The sequence below is a fragment of the Anneissia japonica genome, unplaced genomic scaffold (assembly GCF_011630105.1).
Source record: "Anneissia japonica isolate Jap-2015-1 unplaced genomic scaffold, ASM1163010v1 scaffold1446_len297786_cov117, whole genome shotgun sequence".
In the NCBI taxonomy this organism is placed as follows: Eukaryota; Metazoa; Echinodermata; class Crinoidea; order Comatulida; family Comatulidae; genus Anneissia; species Anneissia japonica.
The window spans coordinates 222,095-241,546 of record NW_022693692.1 but is presented as its reverse complement, the minus strand read 5'-3'; the positions used below and the strand labels follow the sequence as shown (position 1 = coordinate 241,546).

Here is a 19,452-nt window from a genome sequence, read left to right as displayed (position 1 = left end):
CTCTGGTTATGCGAACTTGCGAACTTTATTTAGTTGTGTAATACTTCTTCCATAGGCATGGGTTACATTTACTATAACTGGGAGAGAATGATGAGCGTTGAACACCAAGATAGTAACGTCAAATATTTTTTGCTTGTCTTTTAGGGTCCATATATATTTTGAAAGTTTAGTTGTAGGCCTATTGCGTTTATTCTGTAGTTCGAATGATGATTCGGGTTGGTTGAATTTTGTCTTGAATTCTCACTCAGTCAGGCCTATGTAATCCTTTTATTCGTTTGGTGTTTCCATTGTCACTTTGTATATTATGCAACTGGTTATAGCATTTACCGTCCAATGGACATCGGTTATTTAGACTGCAATTGCATTAAGATGAGTTTTTTTTTTTATTTCATTTAGTTTGCTAAGTATCATTTGGTTTTGCACGAATAGCTTACTTTGACATTGTTTTTGTTGCATATCTTGTGAAATGGGTGGTGTTGGTGGTGATGAGACTAATGAACTTTCCGACGACGTTGGTGGCGACGTTGTTATTATATGGTGATTATGATATGTCTCTTTCAGTTTGTTTTTGGTTCTTTTGCTAAGTGCATCCTGATATGTGTATTTTCTTTTGTTATTGACGATGGGTGGTTGCACCACACGTGTTGGTCCAGGCGTGTCGTTTGGCTTTCTGAGAGGTCTGTATGTACTCGATTTGTGATGAAAGATAATCTAGAAAATTGACCGATTTTAGGTTGGATTCGAAGACAATTTTGAGTTTCAGTGATTTGAATTTTGAAGTGAGGTCTTTCTTTATTTTTTTTTTTTCAATTTGTTCTGGGCTGGTGTTTCTAAAAACGGCTAATCCATCATCAGTCCAAAGTAGCAAAATCGTATTTTTTGGAGATGACATGGAGAATGTATGTTCCAACAATTTCGCATGTTTCTGTACCATCATTTTTCTTCCATGGAGTATCATTGTAAAAAGCAGGGATTACTTCGATGCCATTATTATCTCCATTTCGCTATGTTGGATGTCTATGTGTTACAAATTCGAAAGGTTTTCGTAGCAGGTCTTCTGTTATTGACGTGTAGAATTAACGCAAGTAATGAAAGTGCAATTAGGCTTGTCTTGTTTGGTGCTGTATCAGCTTATTATTATATTTATATCATTATTATTATTCTGTCCATTACCCTATTTGTTTGCTGATAAAACCAATTTCTGGTTTTGACGGGTTTGAAAGCCTGCATGGTATTTTGGTAGGAAATGAGGTCTCTTGGTCCTTGATTGTGATGACTACTGGTTTCCCATTAACGTTGAAAATGTATTCATATATATTTATAGCATTACTGCAAAACGATTTGGAGGTTATCTTTATTATTTCATGGTAAAGCTAATAATAGGCCTCTATGCAAATCATGAAATAATACAGATAAATTCTAAATCGTTTTGAACCCGGGACCTTGTACTGTCTGTCTATGCAGTAGCCTTAACCAACTAGGCAATTGAGGCTTTGTTGGGAATTCTAATTTGTTTAAAGCATCTAAACTTTCACACCCATGGCCATGCGTATTAAAGAACACTAGTCATTTATGTATAGCAAATAACACAGATCAATATTATGACTATGATACGCCCTCTCCTCTTTTAAGCATTTGACAACAAGGCGAGATTTCCAAAGAGATACTTTTATGGATAAATCATGAAATAATATTCATCTAGATGTGTATAAGAGACAGTATATATAGAGGTCCCAGATGTTGGAACGTCTCTTTTTAACCTTCTTCTCATATAATTATAATTTAACCATTCTTGTGATGATCAGACCATACAGCTATACAAAAAATGTAATATCTCCATATACATTCAGACTATTAGTTGCAGGACTAATAGAAGGAAGTAAGAGAAATAGTTTCACTTAAGTATTGAGATTTTCATTAACATATCCCTTTCATGTTCTTTATATACACAGGATACTGAAGTGTTGAAATTATTGGAAAAGGAACATAACACAGGTTGTTACTATTGAATTAATATTTCAAAAGTGGTATAATTTCAAATCTGTATTAACTTAGACCTCTGTGGTTAAATAAAATTGAACTTGAAACATCCATAATTCTGTTATACTTTGCTGTTTGTATTATTAATTGTTGTTAATTTATTATTAATTATTTTACTATATAACAATAATCGGCTTTTCTTCATTTATAATTTTCTAGAATATATAAATGGGTCTATGTTAAACTCTTTTATTGGAATAACAAAACTCATATAGCATCACAAGTTTTAATTATCAGAAAATTAAAACTTCCAAGAGCTCTATCAGTATACTAAAGTGGCTTAACAAAAAGATCATGCTCCAAACGTATGGGTGGTAAACGATGCCCACAAATAGATTAAAATCGTATTCAGGCACCAAAAACTATCATTATTCTCATTTGTGTAGTGGTCTACCGTACTAATTATAAGATACCATTAACTTTATAAAGTATTCTTGAAAGCTCTCTTTGCCCTTCAGTGAAATGGCCCTAACACAAACAAATATCCAATTAAGTAAACAAAGAATATTCAAGCCAGATACAATAAACATTGTACAGCACCAAAATATTAAGTGCAAACATTTATATATATATGACATCTCCATCGTTGAAACTCTATTAATAAACCGACAATGCCAACTTCAAGAGTACAAGAAAAAAGAAGTCAATATGTTTGAAGGTTTTTGATTCTCTTATGAAAAATTAAAAAATGTGCATCATGGGTCCATTGAAACATATGCTTAACTGAACATTTTACAGAACTCAAAGAGGAAAGAAAATTCAACTAAATTAGATGTTAAAAATGGAACAGATACTATACAAACTGAACCCACTATGCAATATAACGATGTTTTATTGTAAATATTGTGCCAATTCAGTTCTTGTACTTAAATTAATTAAATTCGAACCTTGATAAATGAAACTAAATAAGTAGTAATACAAAAAATGTCTATATTCTATTTTATTATATTATTATTATTATTATTATTATTATTATTATTATTATTATTCCGTCATTTCGTATTCTTAAAACGATAGACTTGATTAGCGGAAATCAAAACTTTGACTACATTGTATATGAATACAGATTCACGTTAAAGATGCAACTAGGAATAGTTTAGGGTTTAGTTTGAAGTTTGATTATAGTTCGTTTTAAGAATATGGGCGTGGTGTTTAATTAAAATATATAAATTGATAATCTGCTACTGACATGTTACAAACAAATTTTATCATAAATGTATACAGAATACCTATCGAAGTTATTTAACCTTTAGCTTCAGAAAATTATGAGAGATGTATGTGTCACGCAATGCAATGTAATAATTATGGTAAAGCAGTGAAGCGCCTTGAAGGCGTGAATTCCAAAATGAACGTCAACAATATTAATTCTTCTTAATCTCAGGGATGATTGCTGAGGTAACTTGCATTTGGGACTTTGCTGGTCCGCCGATCTACTATATTACTCACCCAGTAAGTATAGTCATGATAATATGTTTCCCAATTTTACACTTGATGTCCCTTTTAGAGCAGCTACATAAAAAGAAAACATATACTTAAGTAGACCATAAAAATGGACCTGTGAGTTGGATATATTGATTATCAGAAAGCCTTTGATTCAGTAGAACATCAAGTCGTGCTCAAAGCATTGGAGAAATAATAAAATAAATTAGATGTCAAACTGATAGAGAATAATCTATACTGATGCGGCAGCAGGTATACACCCGGGCAAAGACATTTTACAAGTAATACAAATAAACAGAGGAGTGAGACAAGGAGACACTATTTTACTCAAAATATTTACAACTTCAATGGTAAATCTGCTCTTTGCAGATGACGTCGCCATCATCACATCTTCTGTAGGTAATAATGGTTTACATAAAGAAAAAAACAAAATACATGACCAAATATGAAACAGTAGACACCATACATATAGAAGGACATCAGATCGAAAAGTTTCAGAATTACAAATATCTCGGCCAGGCAATACAAATGGCAAATAACACAGAAGGATAGGTCTCAATAAGGATTAAGGCTTGATGAAGAGTATTTGGAAGATACAAAATTAATATATTCTTTGTAATAAGAACTTACAAACGAATCTCAGACCAAAAGTCTACAACAAGTGTACACTCCCGACGACGACCTACGGTGCAGGAACTTGGACCACAACAAGAAAAATGGGGAAAAACCACTTAAGTAGCAGAAAGAGCAATGGAAAGAAGGATGCTTCACATATCACTCAAAGACAAAATCAAAAATAACATCATGCGTCAAAAACAGGAGTTAAGGTATTCTGATCAAAATCAGGGAAGCCAAGTGTAGATGGGCAGGACACTTAAGCCGTAAAGATGACAACAGATGGACAAAAAGACTGACAGAATGACAAACTAGAATAGGGAAAAGAAGACAAGCCAGACAAAAGAGAGAAAATGGAGAGATGATGTAACTACATACATGGGCACAACGTGCGCAAGAAACACCAAAGACAGGAAGAGATGTAAACGCCATGAGGAAGGCTACATCCAACAATGGATGGACATAACCTAAATAAAGTAAATTAAAAACTCACTTAGGTTATGACATGTCGGCCCTACCTAGATATAAGCACGATAGTGAAACAAAACAACAAGATAAATACTTATACTAGTATGTTGTAGTAGTTAAAAAATATATTGTAGTTATAAAACTCTTAACAATTCCTACAATTTGTTTTAGAATTCTCTGAAAAGCGATGCTGTGTATTTGATTGAGTTCAATTTGATGGAAAACATGCAAGGAAAGAAAAGGAAGTGTAAGATCTCTAGAATGGTAAATCTTTATTATTTCCATCTTATTTCAGAGTATTTTTACATATAAAGTATTGTAGTCGGTATTTTATATATCAATTTTTATTTAAATTAACAATTAATTCAGTTCTGCAGGTCTTGTTTTAAAAAGTACTGATCTTTATTTAAAAAACTATGTGAACTTTTCATTTTTTCATCAGGCAAAAGAAACGATGACAAATGAAATGACAATCATACAGATTATCAAATATCGAATGGAGTTGATATTCACGTACGCCGTCCAAGCTGAACAGCAGCAACTAAAAACAAAGAAGCCTAAAATTGTGGTAGTTGGTACCCACTTTAAAGGCACAAGTGATGAAAAGGAGCAGGTAAAATTTCTTTTTAATCTAAATCTCAAAAGCGGGGAAGAAAATTAAAACTTCTAATAATTATTTATCCATTATATGGCGTCTTTCTTTGCAGATACAAGGCGTTTCTCTCCCTTAAAAGTTTAAAAGAAATAATGAATAAATACCGGTATCATATGATAGGACTACGCACTACTATAGGCTCACTAATACTAATAGTATATCTATATTGGGCCTGGTGCGAACTAGTTCGGCAGTATTAACAATTAAAAAATCAAATAAAAAAGGCATAGGCTAGCATAGCAACTTCCTTGGTCCCTTTGTAAGCCCTGTAATGTTATAGTATTACACTAAATCGTGAAATGTGGAACAGCGCTGCCATTTTTTCGATACTCTCATGAAACTAGTGCAAGGCAAATTTTTAGGACTTTTATTTAGTTTACATTTGTGGTAAATTGTGGTTTAAAAAATCTTATTTTGGATTTTCCATATTATAAAAAAATTCTCTACACTCATTTTCAGACTCAAAAATTAGTTTGTGTGTGATCAGTACACTTTCTGTCCATGAAGGAAAAACTCGTCATATATTGAGTTTCACACCTTCGGGTATTACATAGGTTATCAGTCAATGCTGCTGTGTCTTCGCGCACTGCACTGTCTTTTGAGTAAAAGGTACTTAACTGCAAACTCGCACTTAGTATGGGCTGCTGGCGTGCTGTCCTTGCAATACCTGCCTTTGGCCTTAATATTCAGAACATTCCATTGTGATTTTCTGAATTGTTCGCTTCACAATTTTGCATTCATTCGCTGCGCAATTTATTTCACTTTACTCAATATAATTTCATTTACCATCAGAAACATGACTTTAGCCTATTTTAATATATTTGAGGCCTCTGCAGAATAGTCAAAATGAATAACGAGGGATTGAAACCCTGACCTCAAGGTTGGGACACCGAACCGCTTTCGCTGTGCCGAAATGCAATATGCACTGTCTATTGCAATGATTGTGATTTCTATATTTAGGCTGCAGAACAGTTTAGAATATTATTTCAAGAAATCAAAAGCACTCCTTATGAAAGTTACGTGGTGAGAAAAATGTACCTTATCGACAACGAGTCTTCATCTGGAAGCAAGTTTCAGGAAAAACTTGAACAAGATATTTGTGGATTTCTAAACGCCATGCCAAATACGATTCCACTTACATGGTTTAATTTACAACGTTTATTACAAGAGATGGGTGAAAAAGAAATGCACGTAGATTATGATGAGGTACAAATCCATTATTTCATAAAATATTTATTAACGATGAAAAATGTTTTGTTATTGACTATCTTGTAATTCTGAGATCTTCATCAGTTTTCTTAATAATCTGATATAAAATGAGTACTACTAAGTAATTTAGTATTTCCTAAATTATCAATGTCTTTATTGTTATTTTGATTTATAAAGTAAAGTGTATATTGTTTTACTGAAGGTGTGTAAAGTTGCCACTCAGTGTGGAATTTTGAAAGAGAATCTCAAACATACTCTCAACTACTTACACGATCTTGGAATTGTCATGTACTTCCAAGACAATAGACAATTAAGAGATACAGTGGTATTAAACCCACGGAAGGTGAGTAATATCACCGAGGAACTTATCACAGCAGTTAAAACTGACGATGAGATGGTGAGTTAACAAATTAAAATGATCTATATACATATTTCGTTATACATCATTCAGTTTTTAGTAGTAAAATGAAATAAAATTTAAAAATTTACTCCTACGTTTAGGTCGAACTATGGGACAAACTTGATAACGAAGGTATAATCGATGAACGATTAATCAGACATGTTTTGAGAGAAGAGTTGAGCGAAGATGAAACTGGTGTCTTCTTGGAACTGATGAAGCAATGTGGAGTTATGTGCGAGCAGATCAAGGTTTGTTTATTAGTAATTTGTTTTTTATGACTATAACACTAATGAATGTAATCTTTCAATGTCATGTTCAAACTGTTGTAGGTTGATATGTCTTGCTATTGTTGTGAGGTTGATTAACACATTTAAAATCGACTAGAAACGAATATCATATACAATTTTCGAATTATCGTGGACTTTTTATTGATCAAACCGTCAAATAATATGATCTGCACTCGTACCACGTTTTGCGTTTTTCGAAAGATCCGTTTGCTTTCTCAAGTTGAATTATACATTTTGTATCAATAAATAAGAAAATTGTATAATAATCTTATTTTATGGATCCAGATAAAATTATTCCCAGATAGAAATCTCTGCATTTTATTTAAATTGAGTTTTCTTTTAATTTTTAACAAGATTGAAGATAACGCACCTCGCTCGTTTTTCGTACCCTGTCGATCACAACAGAGTGAGGACAAAATGGCTATTACACCGGACAGTGATCAGACGGTATCTATCTACATGACTTCAGATGTCTTTCTCTTCGATAGAGCCTATCACTGTCTAGTTGTCTGGTTGATTGAAAATTTGCAAGCTATAGGCTACACCACCGCACCTAAGTTATTCTACAACAAGGCAACCATTGACCTAGGCCAAGATCACACACTCATCTTAGGTCAAGTAACCATCGGACACAAGCCCTCTGTGCAGGTATATATTGCATGATATCAATAATTTGTTGATTATTTGAGAATAGATTGTATGATACTAACAATAAATGACACCTCGGCGTCATTTCATTTTCGTCACTTTTGTACCAAAACATGCAACACTGGCTAAAGTAAAAGAATACACAAACGTACGTTTTTCGCCGACAAGATTGACACAGCAAACATTTATCTACAATAAATGTCATTGAAAGGCAGTAATACCATCTAATCTTGGTTTCGAGATGCGGAAAATGTTTGAAAAAAGTGTACAGACAATGTGTACGGTATTATCCATAAGTATATTTAATGGCGACCATATTCACGAATGTGGTTGATATTAGGAAATGAAAGTGCCAAGCGCCAATACTTATAAATGACTTAATATAAAATTTTTCTATTTGTATTATAAGCTTGAAATATCACGTAAGTCTGAGACATCGGAGGCTGGTAACCCTGCAGATACAAGAGAACCAAGTCCTAATGTTTGCAAACGGGTAATATTATTCGACTTTAATGATTATGTAAAATATATTTTTAAATTAAGATAACCCAATAGGTAGGCCTACCATTGCGAACATAATTTGTATTCTCTTATATTTCATAATGTTTATAGTTGTTTGTTTAATATTTAAAGGTGTTGGAGTATTTGAAGGGAGAGTTGAAAGCCTTGACGTCTACAATGAATCACACTAGTACGTTTCGTGTCCTGTGTTGGTCAGGTCACAATCACTTTCATAATATGGAAGAGTGTTTGAAGAGTAATTACATCCGATGCGGAAAGGAATTTCTAAAAACAAGCAAACTACATAAGCTGTTCAATAATAAGACAGGTTGGTAACATTAATCTCACCCCGATCCCTTCTAAAATATGATATGTTATTTGATACTAATGTATATTTTAAGGTGACTAGTTTGAAGTTTCCGACATTACAGTATAATGCCTCTCATAATTATTTACTTGTTGCTATATTACTATTCATTTGATTTTAGATTGTAATCACATTCTAGCAGATGACGATCTGCTTCATATCAGCCGAGAAATGGGAAGCGAATGGAAACAGCTTGGGGTTAGACTGGGTATCAGCTGGAAAAGAATAAATCAAATATCTATAAATTTCTGTAAACAACAGCCAGACTGTACAATAGAGATGCTTACAGAATGGAAGGGTCTACAGAAGTACAACACAAATCAAGTGAAAATAATGGCCAAAGCTTTGATGGATGAAAAACGCATAGATCTTGCTAACTCACTCCTTGCCTCACAGCGCCATGTAACACACCATGATGGTTAGTAATGTATTACCAATATGATATGATCTTGTATATTTGATGATTTTTGTAGGCCTATATTTGATATCAAAACATATATCCAGTTGATTGAACGATCCTATCAAATGTAGTTATTGATTCCGTGTTAGCTTGTTAAAATTAATCATTGAACAAGAACAGTTGCCATGCCTTAAAGATAAAGTATCTTTGCTTAAATCATTATCGGAATCTGGGTTAATGATATCATTTGAATATTTCTCTTAGTTCAATTACTTAAATAAAATACAGTCATACAAGGTTTGTATAATGAACATTCTCATAACATAAATTTTATTTTGTTCTGTTCATCTAAATGTAAAAACCATTATAAAAACTCATCACCATTTAAGTTGGTTTCTTTAGTTGGACATCGTACTGTAGCTAGTACATGTACCTGTCCTATCGTGGGCGCATAATAATGTACCATATTTTAATCGTTAGTTTCCTTAAGTTTATGCAAACAAATTAAAGAGACATGTTGATGTTATAATTTTCATTCAGGTTACTTGACGGATATCGATATGCTGTGTGTCGCCAAACACCTTAATAACGATTGGAAATCACTTGCCATATATCTTCACATGGAGCTTTCCGAATTAAAACAAATTCAGACCAATTTTGAGCACAGTGTAGACGCAAATTTAGAAATGTTGGTTAGATGGAGAGAAAGACAGGAAGCTAATGGAAATCACTTCGAAATTATAAATAATGCATTGAGAACAATTGACAGATTAGATATCGTTGAAATTCTTCAAACATACAGGAACAATTAGATAGGCTATAGGCCTATATTGATAAAAAAAAAAAAAAAAAAGACGATTTATAATGGTTTGCTATGTAATTCAGTTGGACTTTTGTGCGAAATTGTATTTTATTGACTTACTTTATCATTTTCGTTTTCAAAAATTATCTACGTCATCAGCAGCCATTTATAATTAAAGGTAGATGACGTAACACATCAAACATCCAATGACACCAACGTGCCTGGTGTTATTGGAAAGGTAATTATACACTAATCAATTAATTAGGCCTATATTACATCTGTACCAAATAATGTACAGAGATGTAAACCAATAGAGGTCACATGACTACGAAAGTTCAAAGGTAAAAATATCAAACTCACCTGATGTTTTCATGTTTGGCATTGTTAGAAGCTTCCCCAATGCTAAATGATGTTTTACATTACACACATATCAGAAACTGAAGTTTTCCATATTGCCCAATAAATGTTCAATTAGGGCATGTTAAAATATAGATGTATGTGTAAGCACATGCGAATCAGGAACTATATAAACAATCAATCATCCAACCTAATATAATTTATACAGCATTAAAACAACGATCAACCAAGAACTTTGAAAAGCAGCAAATATTTTACATGAAAGTGTTTGATAAATGAAAATTGAGTTACAGATAGAGGGTATTTTCATTATACCTAGACGATATTCAGTAAGGTTATACTAGCTGATAGAGATCAACAATGTCGCAAACAGCAATTAACCAAGTATATTTAAGCGATACTTTAATGAAATAATAATGCAATATCTAGTAGGCTTTATGGTAAAAATGATGTTGTCAAATTCAGTTTCTTTGCTATAATTGTTGATATGATTATTCAACCAAATGTAATTTGGACGTCGCTTTTGTAATAACTTTTCCACAAATGTTGTGAAAAAAAAAAAGTGTAGGCCTAGATACTTTCCACGTAAATTTCCTAGAATAATGTTCATATAAACGATTCTGTATTTTGATTAATGTAATATTATCTTAATTTATGTGTACATAAATATGAAGTTAGGCCTAGAAGATTTGTACTTCTAAATTCAAGAGTTGTTGGAGTAGTTTCGATTAATTCTATCGACAATAACATTACCTAGTACTTTGAATTATGGGTTTAAATGCATTATAATAGCACATTATATGCATTTTAATGTTTATAAGCCTCGCTTGTCCAGTGGGTAGTGGACAGGTCACGATTTATGTCCGTCACGACTGAGCACATCGTTGCGTGACGACACCTAGTAGATGCTAAATTTAGAAAAATCTGTCAACGATTAAGTCCTGGCCTATAGGCTATATAATGCTTAAATATAGATACATAGAACTCTTTTATATTTATGCACGTGCTTATATATATTGTTGTTTTACTTTACAGTTTAAACCGGTTAACAGTTCATTAGTTCATCGGAACTTCAATCGGAATATTAAATCAGATAGGCCTATTAAATGCTACAATTGTGTTACTTTATCTACCGTGTTTAAAGTTAATTACGCCCTCTACAATTATATGTAGCGTGTATGTAGCGATACTATGAAAGAAAATATGCAGACGGTTATTACATTTTGAACGTTACCAATAAGCTTTATTAACACGTCTCCATGAAACGTCCGTTACAACGAAAATGTGGAAATATAAACCTTGACGTAGGCCTAAAGGTTTCGTCTGTTAGCTTTTATGTTTACAGTAGCTTTGGTGACCGTACTGTAGCGCCTTGTGTAATATTGCAGTAGATGATATTATTATTATTATTATTATTATTAATGAGCGCACTATTAGAAAATACTGACACAATAATAAAGTTTTGTAAAAAAAAAAAATAGTGATTTTGATGTCACAGTTATATATTTCCAAATTATTTATATTTCCTTGAATACTTGCTTGAAGATTGACTAGATGTAGTTACTTTATCTACCGTGTTTGAAGTTAATTACGCCCTCTACAATTATATGTAGCGTGTATGTAGCGATACTATGAAAGAAAATATGCAGACGGTTCTTACATTTTGAACGTTACCAATAAGCTTTATTAACACGTCTCCATGAAACGTCCGTTACAACGAAAATGTGGAAATATAAACCTTGACGTAGGCCTAAAGGTTTCGTCTGTTAGCTTTTATGTTTACAGTAGCTTTGGTGACCGTACTGTAGCGCCTTGTGCAATATTGCAGTAGATGATATTATTATTATTATTATTATTATTATTATTATTATTATTATTATTATTAATAATGAGCGCACTATTAGAAAATACTGACATAATAATAAAGTTTTGTAAAAAAAAATATTGATTTTGATATCACAGTTATATATTTCCAAATTATTTATATTTCCTTGAATACTTGCTTGAAAATTGACTAGATGTAAATATTAGTATTACTAAACCATATTATACTCTACCTGGTTTTGGACGATAAAATATGTATATAATCGTTTAATAATTGATATATTGTGTTTTATTAATGAACACAAGACCAAAAAAGTAAACTTGTCTGTTTGCCGCCATCCGCCGCCCATAAAATTCCTAAAATTAGGGGTGGGCTTTATATTTATTTATTTTTTTTCATTTATTTATTTTTTTTTTTTTCAAAAAAAAATTTTTTAAGTGTAGGAAAATATCAAATGAAAACCAATTTTTCGTCGATTTTGGTACAGATCCGTGTTATATGGTAATTATTTTAATTTTTTTAATACAAAAATATAATCGTTTTTCCGTCAAAAAATTACAATTGCACAATTACCACGGTGTTTCTATGATTTTCCGGGAAAAAAAAACGTTTTTCCGTCTGCCCCTGTATTCAAATTTTTACCATGTGACAGCAAACAAATTTTTTATAATCACTAACAGTTACCCAGCAAACACAAAACGTTGTTATAACGTTCGCAAACGTTGCAGTTAGGTTTGTAATAAAGTAACGTTCGCACAACGTTGGAAGAACGGTCAAACGTTGTGATGTTGTGAAATCAGGTTTAAGTACGTACATATTGTTCTAAAAATACCGCTTTTATGACCAAACGTTATTATAACGTAATATAATTAGTATGTTCGCACTCAAGCTCGGTGCTATGCGCTATGTACATGTGACATTGATTGATCGATTATCATTAGATAAATGTTAAACAAAAACAGATTTAATATAGCCCGTGACAACTGATTTCAATTTTTTTTTGTAATTTTGAATAATGCTGTGTAAATAGATTTACATATTTTAAAAACATATTTTGTCTGTTAACATGACCATCATTTCCTTATAATTATTAGTATTATTTAACCGTAACGTTACATAAATTACATAAAATATTTTTTAAAGTTTTGTACTTTCTCCTTGCATCTGCATGTTTGCATGTATGTTTGCATGTATGTATCGAGTGTAATGTTCATCTTCTTTTTCAAGGCTGAGAGGGAATTTGAGTTGGTCTAAGGTTTAGCTTTTTTTATATATTAATTTTTTCATCGGGACAATATGCTTGGGAAATTTATACTGAGGAGAATTATGGTGTGGGAAAATATGTAGGGGCCTACTCTTAGAGTGCCCTCTAGCTTAAAGATATTATATTGGTTTATGGGATTAATACATTGTCGATAATAATTTATTAATATTTTTATCATAAAGTATGTATTTAATACAGAATTTCCTAACTATAGAATATCATTCAATTGTGTATGTATCAAGTATCATTTTAATCGGATTTTTTTTCAGAGTTGAGAGGAAGCAATTTGATGTGGTCCAAGGTTATGGGCCTTAAAATTGATTTTTACTTATGTTCAGTCTACTAGGTGAGACGAAGGCCTACATCTAGCATTTCGTAATGTCTATGCATCATCAGTCTTATTTTTAAATTAAACAAGTTTTTAATTTTGAATTGAACGAAGTAAAAGCATGTATTTTGAACTATATTTATGTCATATATATACATATATATACATATATACATATATATATACATATTTGATACAGTTTTCTAGAGTACTATATCCACAGCATCCCATTATTCTATTGTCATCATATTCATATATGTAGGACTGGTGACTGTCCTTGTAAAATGCAATATACGAGGGTTATATAATCCTAATCTGGCTTATGCCGTCCTGTATATTGTATATACAACCAGATTACAACAGTTTAATTACTATACTGGAACAGCCTCAAACGACGGGAACCAGCGTAGATTTTTAAACCAATTTCTAAATACGCCATTTTGGAATTCATCCGAATTATGACTGTAACACGCATTTACAGGGTTTTTTGGATTCAAAATAGTACGTATACAGGTATGTATATGGCTTTCTCTAAATTTTAGACTTATATTAACTTTAATGCTTTAAAAACATTTAAATTCAGTCAACCTAGGCCTAAACAAAGGCCCTCGGCATATTACCTAGTTTAGGCCTAGATGAACAGCTTTCGGCTCGATCATGTGTGGGAAAAAGCTTGGCCTCTGGCTTAGGGGTGAAGGGCCTAGGTATTTAGAATTGCCAAGAGGCTCCCTACTTCGAGTGTCATAGTGGGCCCCCTATAGTAATTCCCTGGTGTTCTATTACCTCAGTGCAGGCCTATTTGAATTCACTATTTCTACTACTAGCCTCCTATATTAGGCTTAAGGCCTACTAGTGTATACTATAGAGCCCTATGTAGACACAGGCCTCTAACCTAGGCATAGCCTAGACTCGATTTTATTACAGAGGTTCTAGGCTAGGCTTCCCAAAAATACAATAATAATAATAATAATAATAATAATAAAAGTATTATTATTATTATTAACAATAATAATAATAATAATATTAATAATAATAATAATTATAATAATAATAATCCATCCATTCGTCCATCCATTTAATCACTCATTCTCTCACTCATTTACACTCACTCATTTTTTCATTCATTCATTATTTCATTCATTCATTTATTCACCAAATCATTCAATCACTAATTCATTCATGCATAAATCAGAGAGGCGGATCCAGAGATGTCCAAAAGGGGGGGGCCGAAATTTGGGCCGATCGAGACAACAATGTCCTAGGGGGTCCGGGGGACGTCCGAAAATAACATTTGAGGCGTTGTAGGCTGTCATTTTTTCTTTTTCTTTCTTTTTTTTATCTCCCCTAAATCCGCCCCTGTAAATTCATTTATTTATTCACTCACTTATTATTTAATTAATATATTTATTCATTCATTCATTCATTTTTTCACTTATTCATTCATTCATTTTCATTTATTCATTTGATTTTATTTATTCATTCATTTTCAATCAGTCATTTTTATTCATTTATTCATTCATTTTATTAATTATGGTTATAAAACACATGTGTATTTTTTTTTATTAGAACTAATAATAATAATTTTTTTGGAACAGTGGCGGAGTTGGTGCCCAACTAAAGTTTTCAAAATAAAAAAAAGAGAAAAAAAGAAAATTATACAAGGATAAAAGGATACAATAAAAAAAATAATAATAATAATAATAAAAATAATAATAATAATATTCCATCCATTCGTCCATCCATTTACTCACTCATTCTCTCACTCATTCATAAATCCGCCCCTGTAAATTCATTTATTTATTCACTCACTTATTAAATAATTAATATATTTATTCATTCATTTATTCATTTTTTCATTCATTCATTCATTCATTCATTCATTCATTCATTTATTCATTCATTCATTCATTCATTCATTCATTCATTTTTATTCATTTATTCATTCATATTTTCATTCATTTTATTAATTATGGTTATAAAACACATGAGTATTTTTTGATTGGAACTAATAATAATATTTTTTTTGGAACAGTGGCGGAGCTGGTGCCCAACTAAAGTTTTATTTATTCATTTATTCATTCATTTTCAATCATTCATTTTTATTCATTTATTCATGCATATTTTCAATTAATTTTATTAATTATGGTTATAAAACACATGTGTATTTTTTTTATTGGAACTAATAATAATATTTTTTTTGGAACAGTGGCGGAGTTGGTGCCCAACTAAAGTTTTCAAAATAAAAAATAAGAGAAAAAAGAAAATTATACAAGGATAAAAGGATACAATAAAAATAATAATAATAATAATAATAATAATAATAATAATAATAATAATATTCCATCCATTCGTCCATCCATTTACTCACTCATTTTCTCACTCATTTATTGTCACTAATTTTTTCACTCATTCATTCATTATTTAATTCATTCATTTATTCACCCACTCACTCAATCACATATTCATTCATCTATTCATTTATTAATGCATTAATTCATTCATTCATTCATTCATTTTTATTTATTTATTCGATTTTATTTATGCATTTATTTTTAATCATTCATTTTTATTCATTCATTTATTCATTAATATTTTCAATCATTCATTTTCATTTATTTTGTTCATAGATTACTCTATGCATTATTTATGGTTGTAAAACACATGTGTGTTTTTTGATTAAAACCTAAAAAATTAAATTTTTTGAAACAGTGATGGATTTAAGGGCAAGCCAAGCTGGCCTAGTCTCCACCTAAAGTTTTTAAAATAACAAAAAATTAGGGAAAAAAGTAAAATTATACAAGGATACAAGGACAATATTGACAATAAAATATAATTATATTAGTAATAACAAAACTATTAATAAGAATAATAATAATAATAATAATAAAATATATTTAAATATATTTTGAAAGTGCTGAGAGTGCCATTTCCAATCATCTACGTACATTAATCATACATTTTCTCGTCTCAGCCAAAACCGTGGTGGGGCTGATGTGTACAGACCCATAACCTGTGGATTGGTCCCTCCCTGGGCCCCCTCTATTTCAAATTTCTGGATCCGCTGCTGAGTGGGTATGTAAGTTGTGCCTAGGCATGGCACTGCTAAGGTAGCATCTGATCTAACAAGGATTATTGATACTATATATTAATTGAAAAAAAAAAATCAACTCCCAACATAGTATTTAATTTCAAAGTGGTGATGCTAAGCAAGTATTTTTTTTATTTGGCCTAATTTAATTTAAGGTTTTTATCTCCAATATTTTAACAAAGATGGTATATATATTATTATGCAGTAACCTTGGCCTTATGATATTTTTGCGCACCTAGGCCTACCCCTCTACCAGCAATTTTCTATACAGTTAGACTACTTCTCAGTGGAATCCTGCAAATTAAATACTGATCACGCCAATTTCATTCTCAATGTCCAGTATTCATACAGCACTTTGTTTCAAAGTACTTCACATTTTGCCAATTCATTTAAATTCAAATTCAATTCAAAAAATACTTTATTATCCAAAGGGATATTCATTTGGCCATGGTATAATATATCAAACAATGTACAATGAATAAAATACATATACAAATAGTTTAAACAGAAAGTTTAGACATGAAAAATCATTTTTAAATAAGGAATTTAAACAATAAGTGTTAGGTTTGTTTTCTTTTATTAAATTATTTAAAAAAAAAGGAACACAAAAATTTGTGAAACAATTTAAAATAGAAAAATATTTAAAACCCTCAAACTCTACGGACTTGTATAATCTATTATTTTTATATTTCATTTATTTATTATTTTATTATTTGTTTATTTTGTTATTATTGCAGATTACATACATTTACGTAATGTGTTTTTCACTAAATTAGGACTACCGTATCTCTGACAGACTGCACTTGAACTATCTAGAAAAATAGTCAATGATAAAGTAGCTAGTGAGTTCTAAAATCACACATGTCTGTACACAAAATAATAAGATACCCAATGAAATTACAAATAGCTTTGTTATAATAATCTTATTTTAGGACTCACATTATCATTAAAATGTGTTTTATTGAAATGTTTTAGACAATTTATTGCTGCCCCTAATGTCAATCCTTTACTTTATTAAATGTGTATTTACATCTCAGAAAAACATAGTTTTTCATTTTTTCCCTAAGTTCTATAAATGTTACGGCTTATAATTGAACTTAAATTGAATCATTGTTGATCTCATTTTGTCTATCCCTCAGATGAATTTTGTTGATGGTTCTAGCTATATGAACTATGCAGGGATATTATTGTGGCCAATATTTTATTGATGAGTTTGGGCTTAGGGGAAGTTTTAAAGGGGTCTATTACTTTCATTATTCTTGTTAAAGAATGCAATAATTGAAATATGTCTAAATCTCACTTCTTTCTCCACAGAAAATATTGTATGCAAGCAGTTAAACTGGGAGCAAGTTTATGCTTAACAGAACATGCATAAGGTAGGTTCACTGTTTACAGTATATAAATGGTTGAATATCAGATTAATTATGTATTATGCCCACTGTACAGTTATTTTAATCACTGTATTAAGTTTGTGAATACACATAAAAGAGAATTGTGTAGCCTATTGCACAATTCACAGTCTATATAATAGTAAAAAATATAGGTAATCCAAAAAACCAAATAATAATTCATACATCTCAGAACTTTTACTGCTCCATCTAGAAACCTACAGTATTTTAGTTGAAGAATATCATTTCCCCTTGTCATACAATACACATAAGACCATGATTAATGCACAAACTCCGCCACTTCCAAGAAGTATTTGTAGTGCAACTTATTACTAAATAGAGCCATATAAACAATGATTCTCATGGGTGATTGTATGCATTTTTTACGGCAGCTAACAAATCACCAAATTGGTCTAAGTTTTGCCTATCATTAATACAGAAGTTTAAAACGGTTAAGTTTTTGAGGGAAAAATTATCTTTATTTACAGTGACAATGTTTCTCCTCAAGAAAGTCACTGACATTTTGTTAAATTGTATCTAAAGCTGTAATACTTTTTTCTTTCTTTCAGCCTACAGTATTGAATCCAAGATTTACCCTGTCAGATGGATTTAATGTTTGACCTCAACGGTAGACTGTTTAATTTAATTTCTATGCAGAGAGAATCAATATATATTTCAATAACAGGCTGTGATGAGAAGTCTGAAAAATTACTCTGGAAATCTGTTCTGTTGGACACCACAAACAATTATCTAATTATTACGTATGCAATTCATTATATACAATGTCCAGTCAAGAAAATCTAAGCAATGTTATATTGATGATCACGGATTAATAATTTGTACGAAGGAAGATTATAGGTCTAGTAAAAGGGATATGTATCATTCACTGAACATACAAAGTATTTTAGATTCATATTCCTTGAGGAAAGATAAAATTTGATTATTGGATGTAGTTACAACTTGTTATTTCAGAAATTTTAAAATTTCAGAATTACATTTTTTTTGTGAATTATGATGAGATGCATTGGCTCTTGAGAGAATAGTAAAATTTGCTTATAAGCTGCCAATTTTTTGGTATTTTATATATAATACTGCATTGTACATTTGGACAAAAAACTAAGTACTGTATTATAAATATTTAACCCTACATGTCATTGTTTATTTAAAACATCATTCTCCATTTTCATTAAATATAAGACATTATGGTTTTATTCAATGGAATAATCATCTCTTATCATCATCATTAAGGCTATTTCAACAACTTTTCTGCCTCTCGGTATGTACCATTGCCTAATTTATGTAATATGTTTAAAATTAAATCCTCAATGTTTGATGCTTAATTTAAGGAACCATTGGGAGGAAAATGTGTT

The 19,452-nt window shown here is 31.0% G+C and overlaps 2 protein-coding genes across 2 annotated transcripts in view; both read left to right on the top strand.

The window, feature by feature from the left end:
- Positions 1 to 2,086, top strand: part of LOC117100871 — an 8,462-nt gene extending 6,376 nt beyond the window's left edge. The window contains exon 8 of the mRNA XM_033240704.1: positions 1,953 to 2,086. Within this exon, the coding sequence (XP_033096595.1) occupies positions 1,953 to 2,009 (57 nt within the window). The 3' untranslated portion in view covers positions 2,010 to 2,086. The remainder of the gene's footprint in view (positions 1 to 1,952) is intronic.
- Positions 2,087 to 3,423: 1,337 nt separating this feature from the next.
- On the top strand, positions 3,424 to 6,833 carry LOC117100876 (probable serine/threonine-protein kinase roco4). Its single transcript, XM_033240709.1, has 5 exons — positions 3,424 to 3,489; positions 4,735 to 4,827; positions 5,006 to 5,176; positions 6,179 to 6,424; positions 6,630 to 6,833. Exons 1-5 carry the CDS (start codon positions 3,424 to 3,426, stop codon positions 6,831 to 6,833), a joined length of 780 nt encoding a protein of 259 aa, XP_033096600.1.
- The last annotated feature ends 12,619 nt before the right edge of the window (positions 6,834 to 19,452 follow it).

Bases quoted from the DNA above. Each gene is read 5' to 3' on its own strand.
- LOC117100876 (XM_033240709.1), top strand. From the start codon at position 3,424: ATGATTGCTGAGGTAACTTGCATTTGGGACTTTGCTGGTCCGCCGATC. The intron at 4,828-5,005 runs GTAAATCTTTAT...TTTTTTCATCAG, and splicing joins AGTGTAAGATCTCTAGAATG to GCAAAAGAAACGATGACAAA. The intron at 6,425-6,629 runs GTACAAATCCAT...GTTTTACTGAAG, and splicing joins TGCACGTAGATTATGATGAG to GTGTGTAAAGTTGCCACTCA.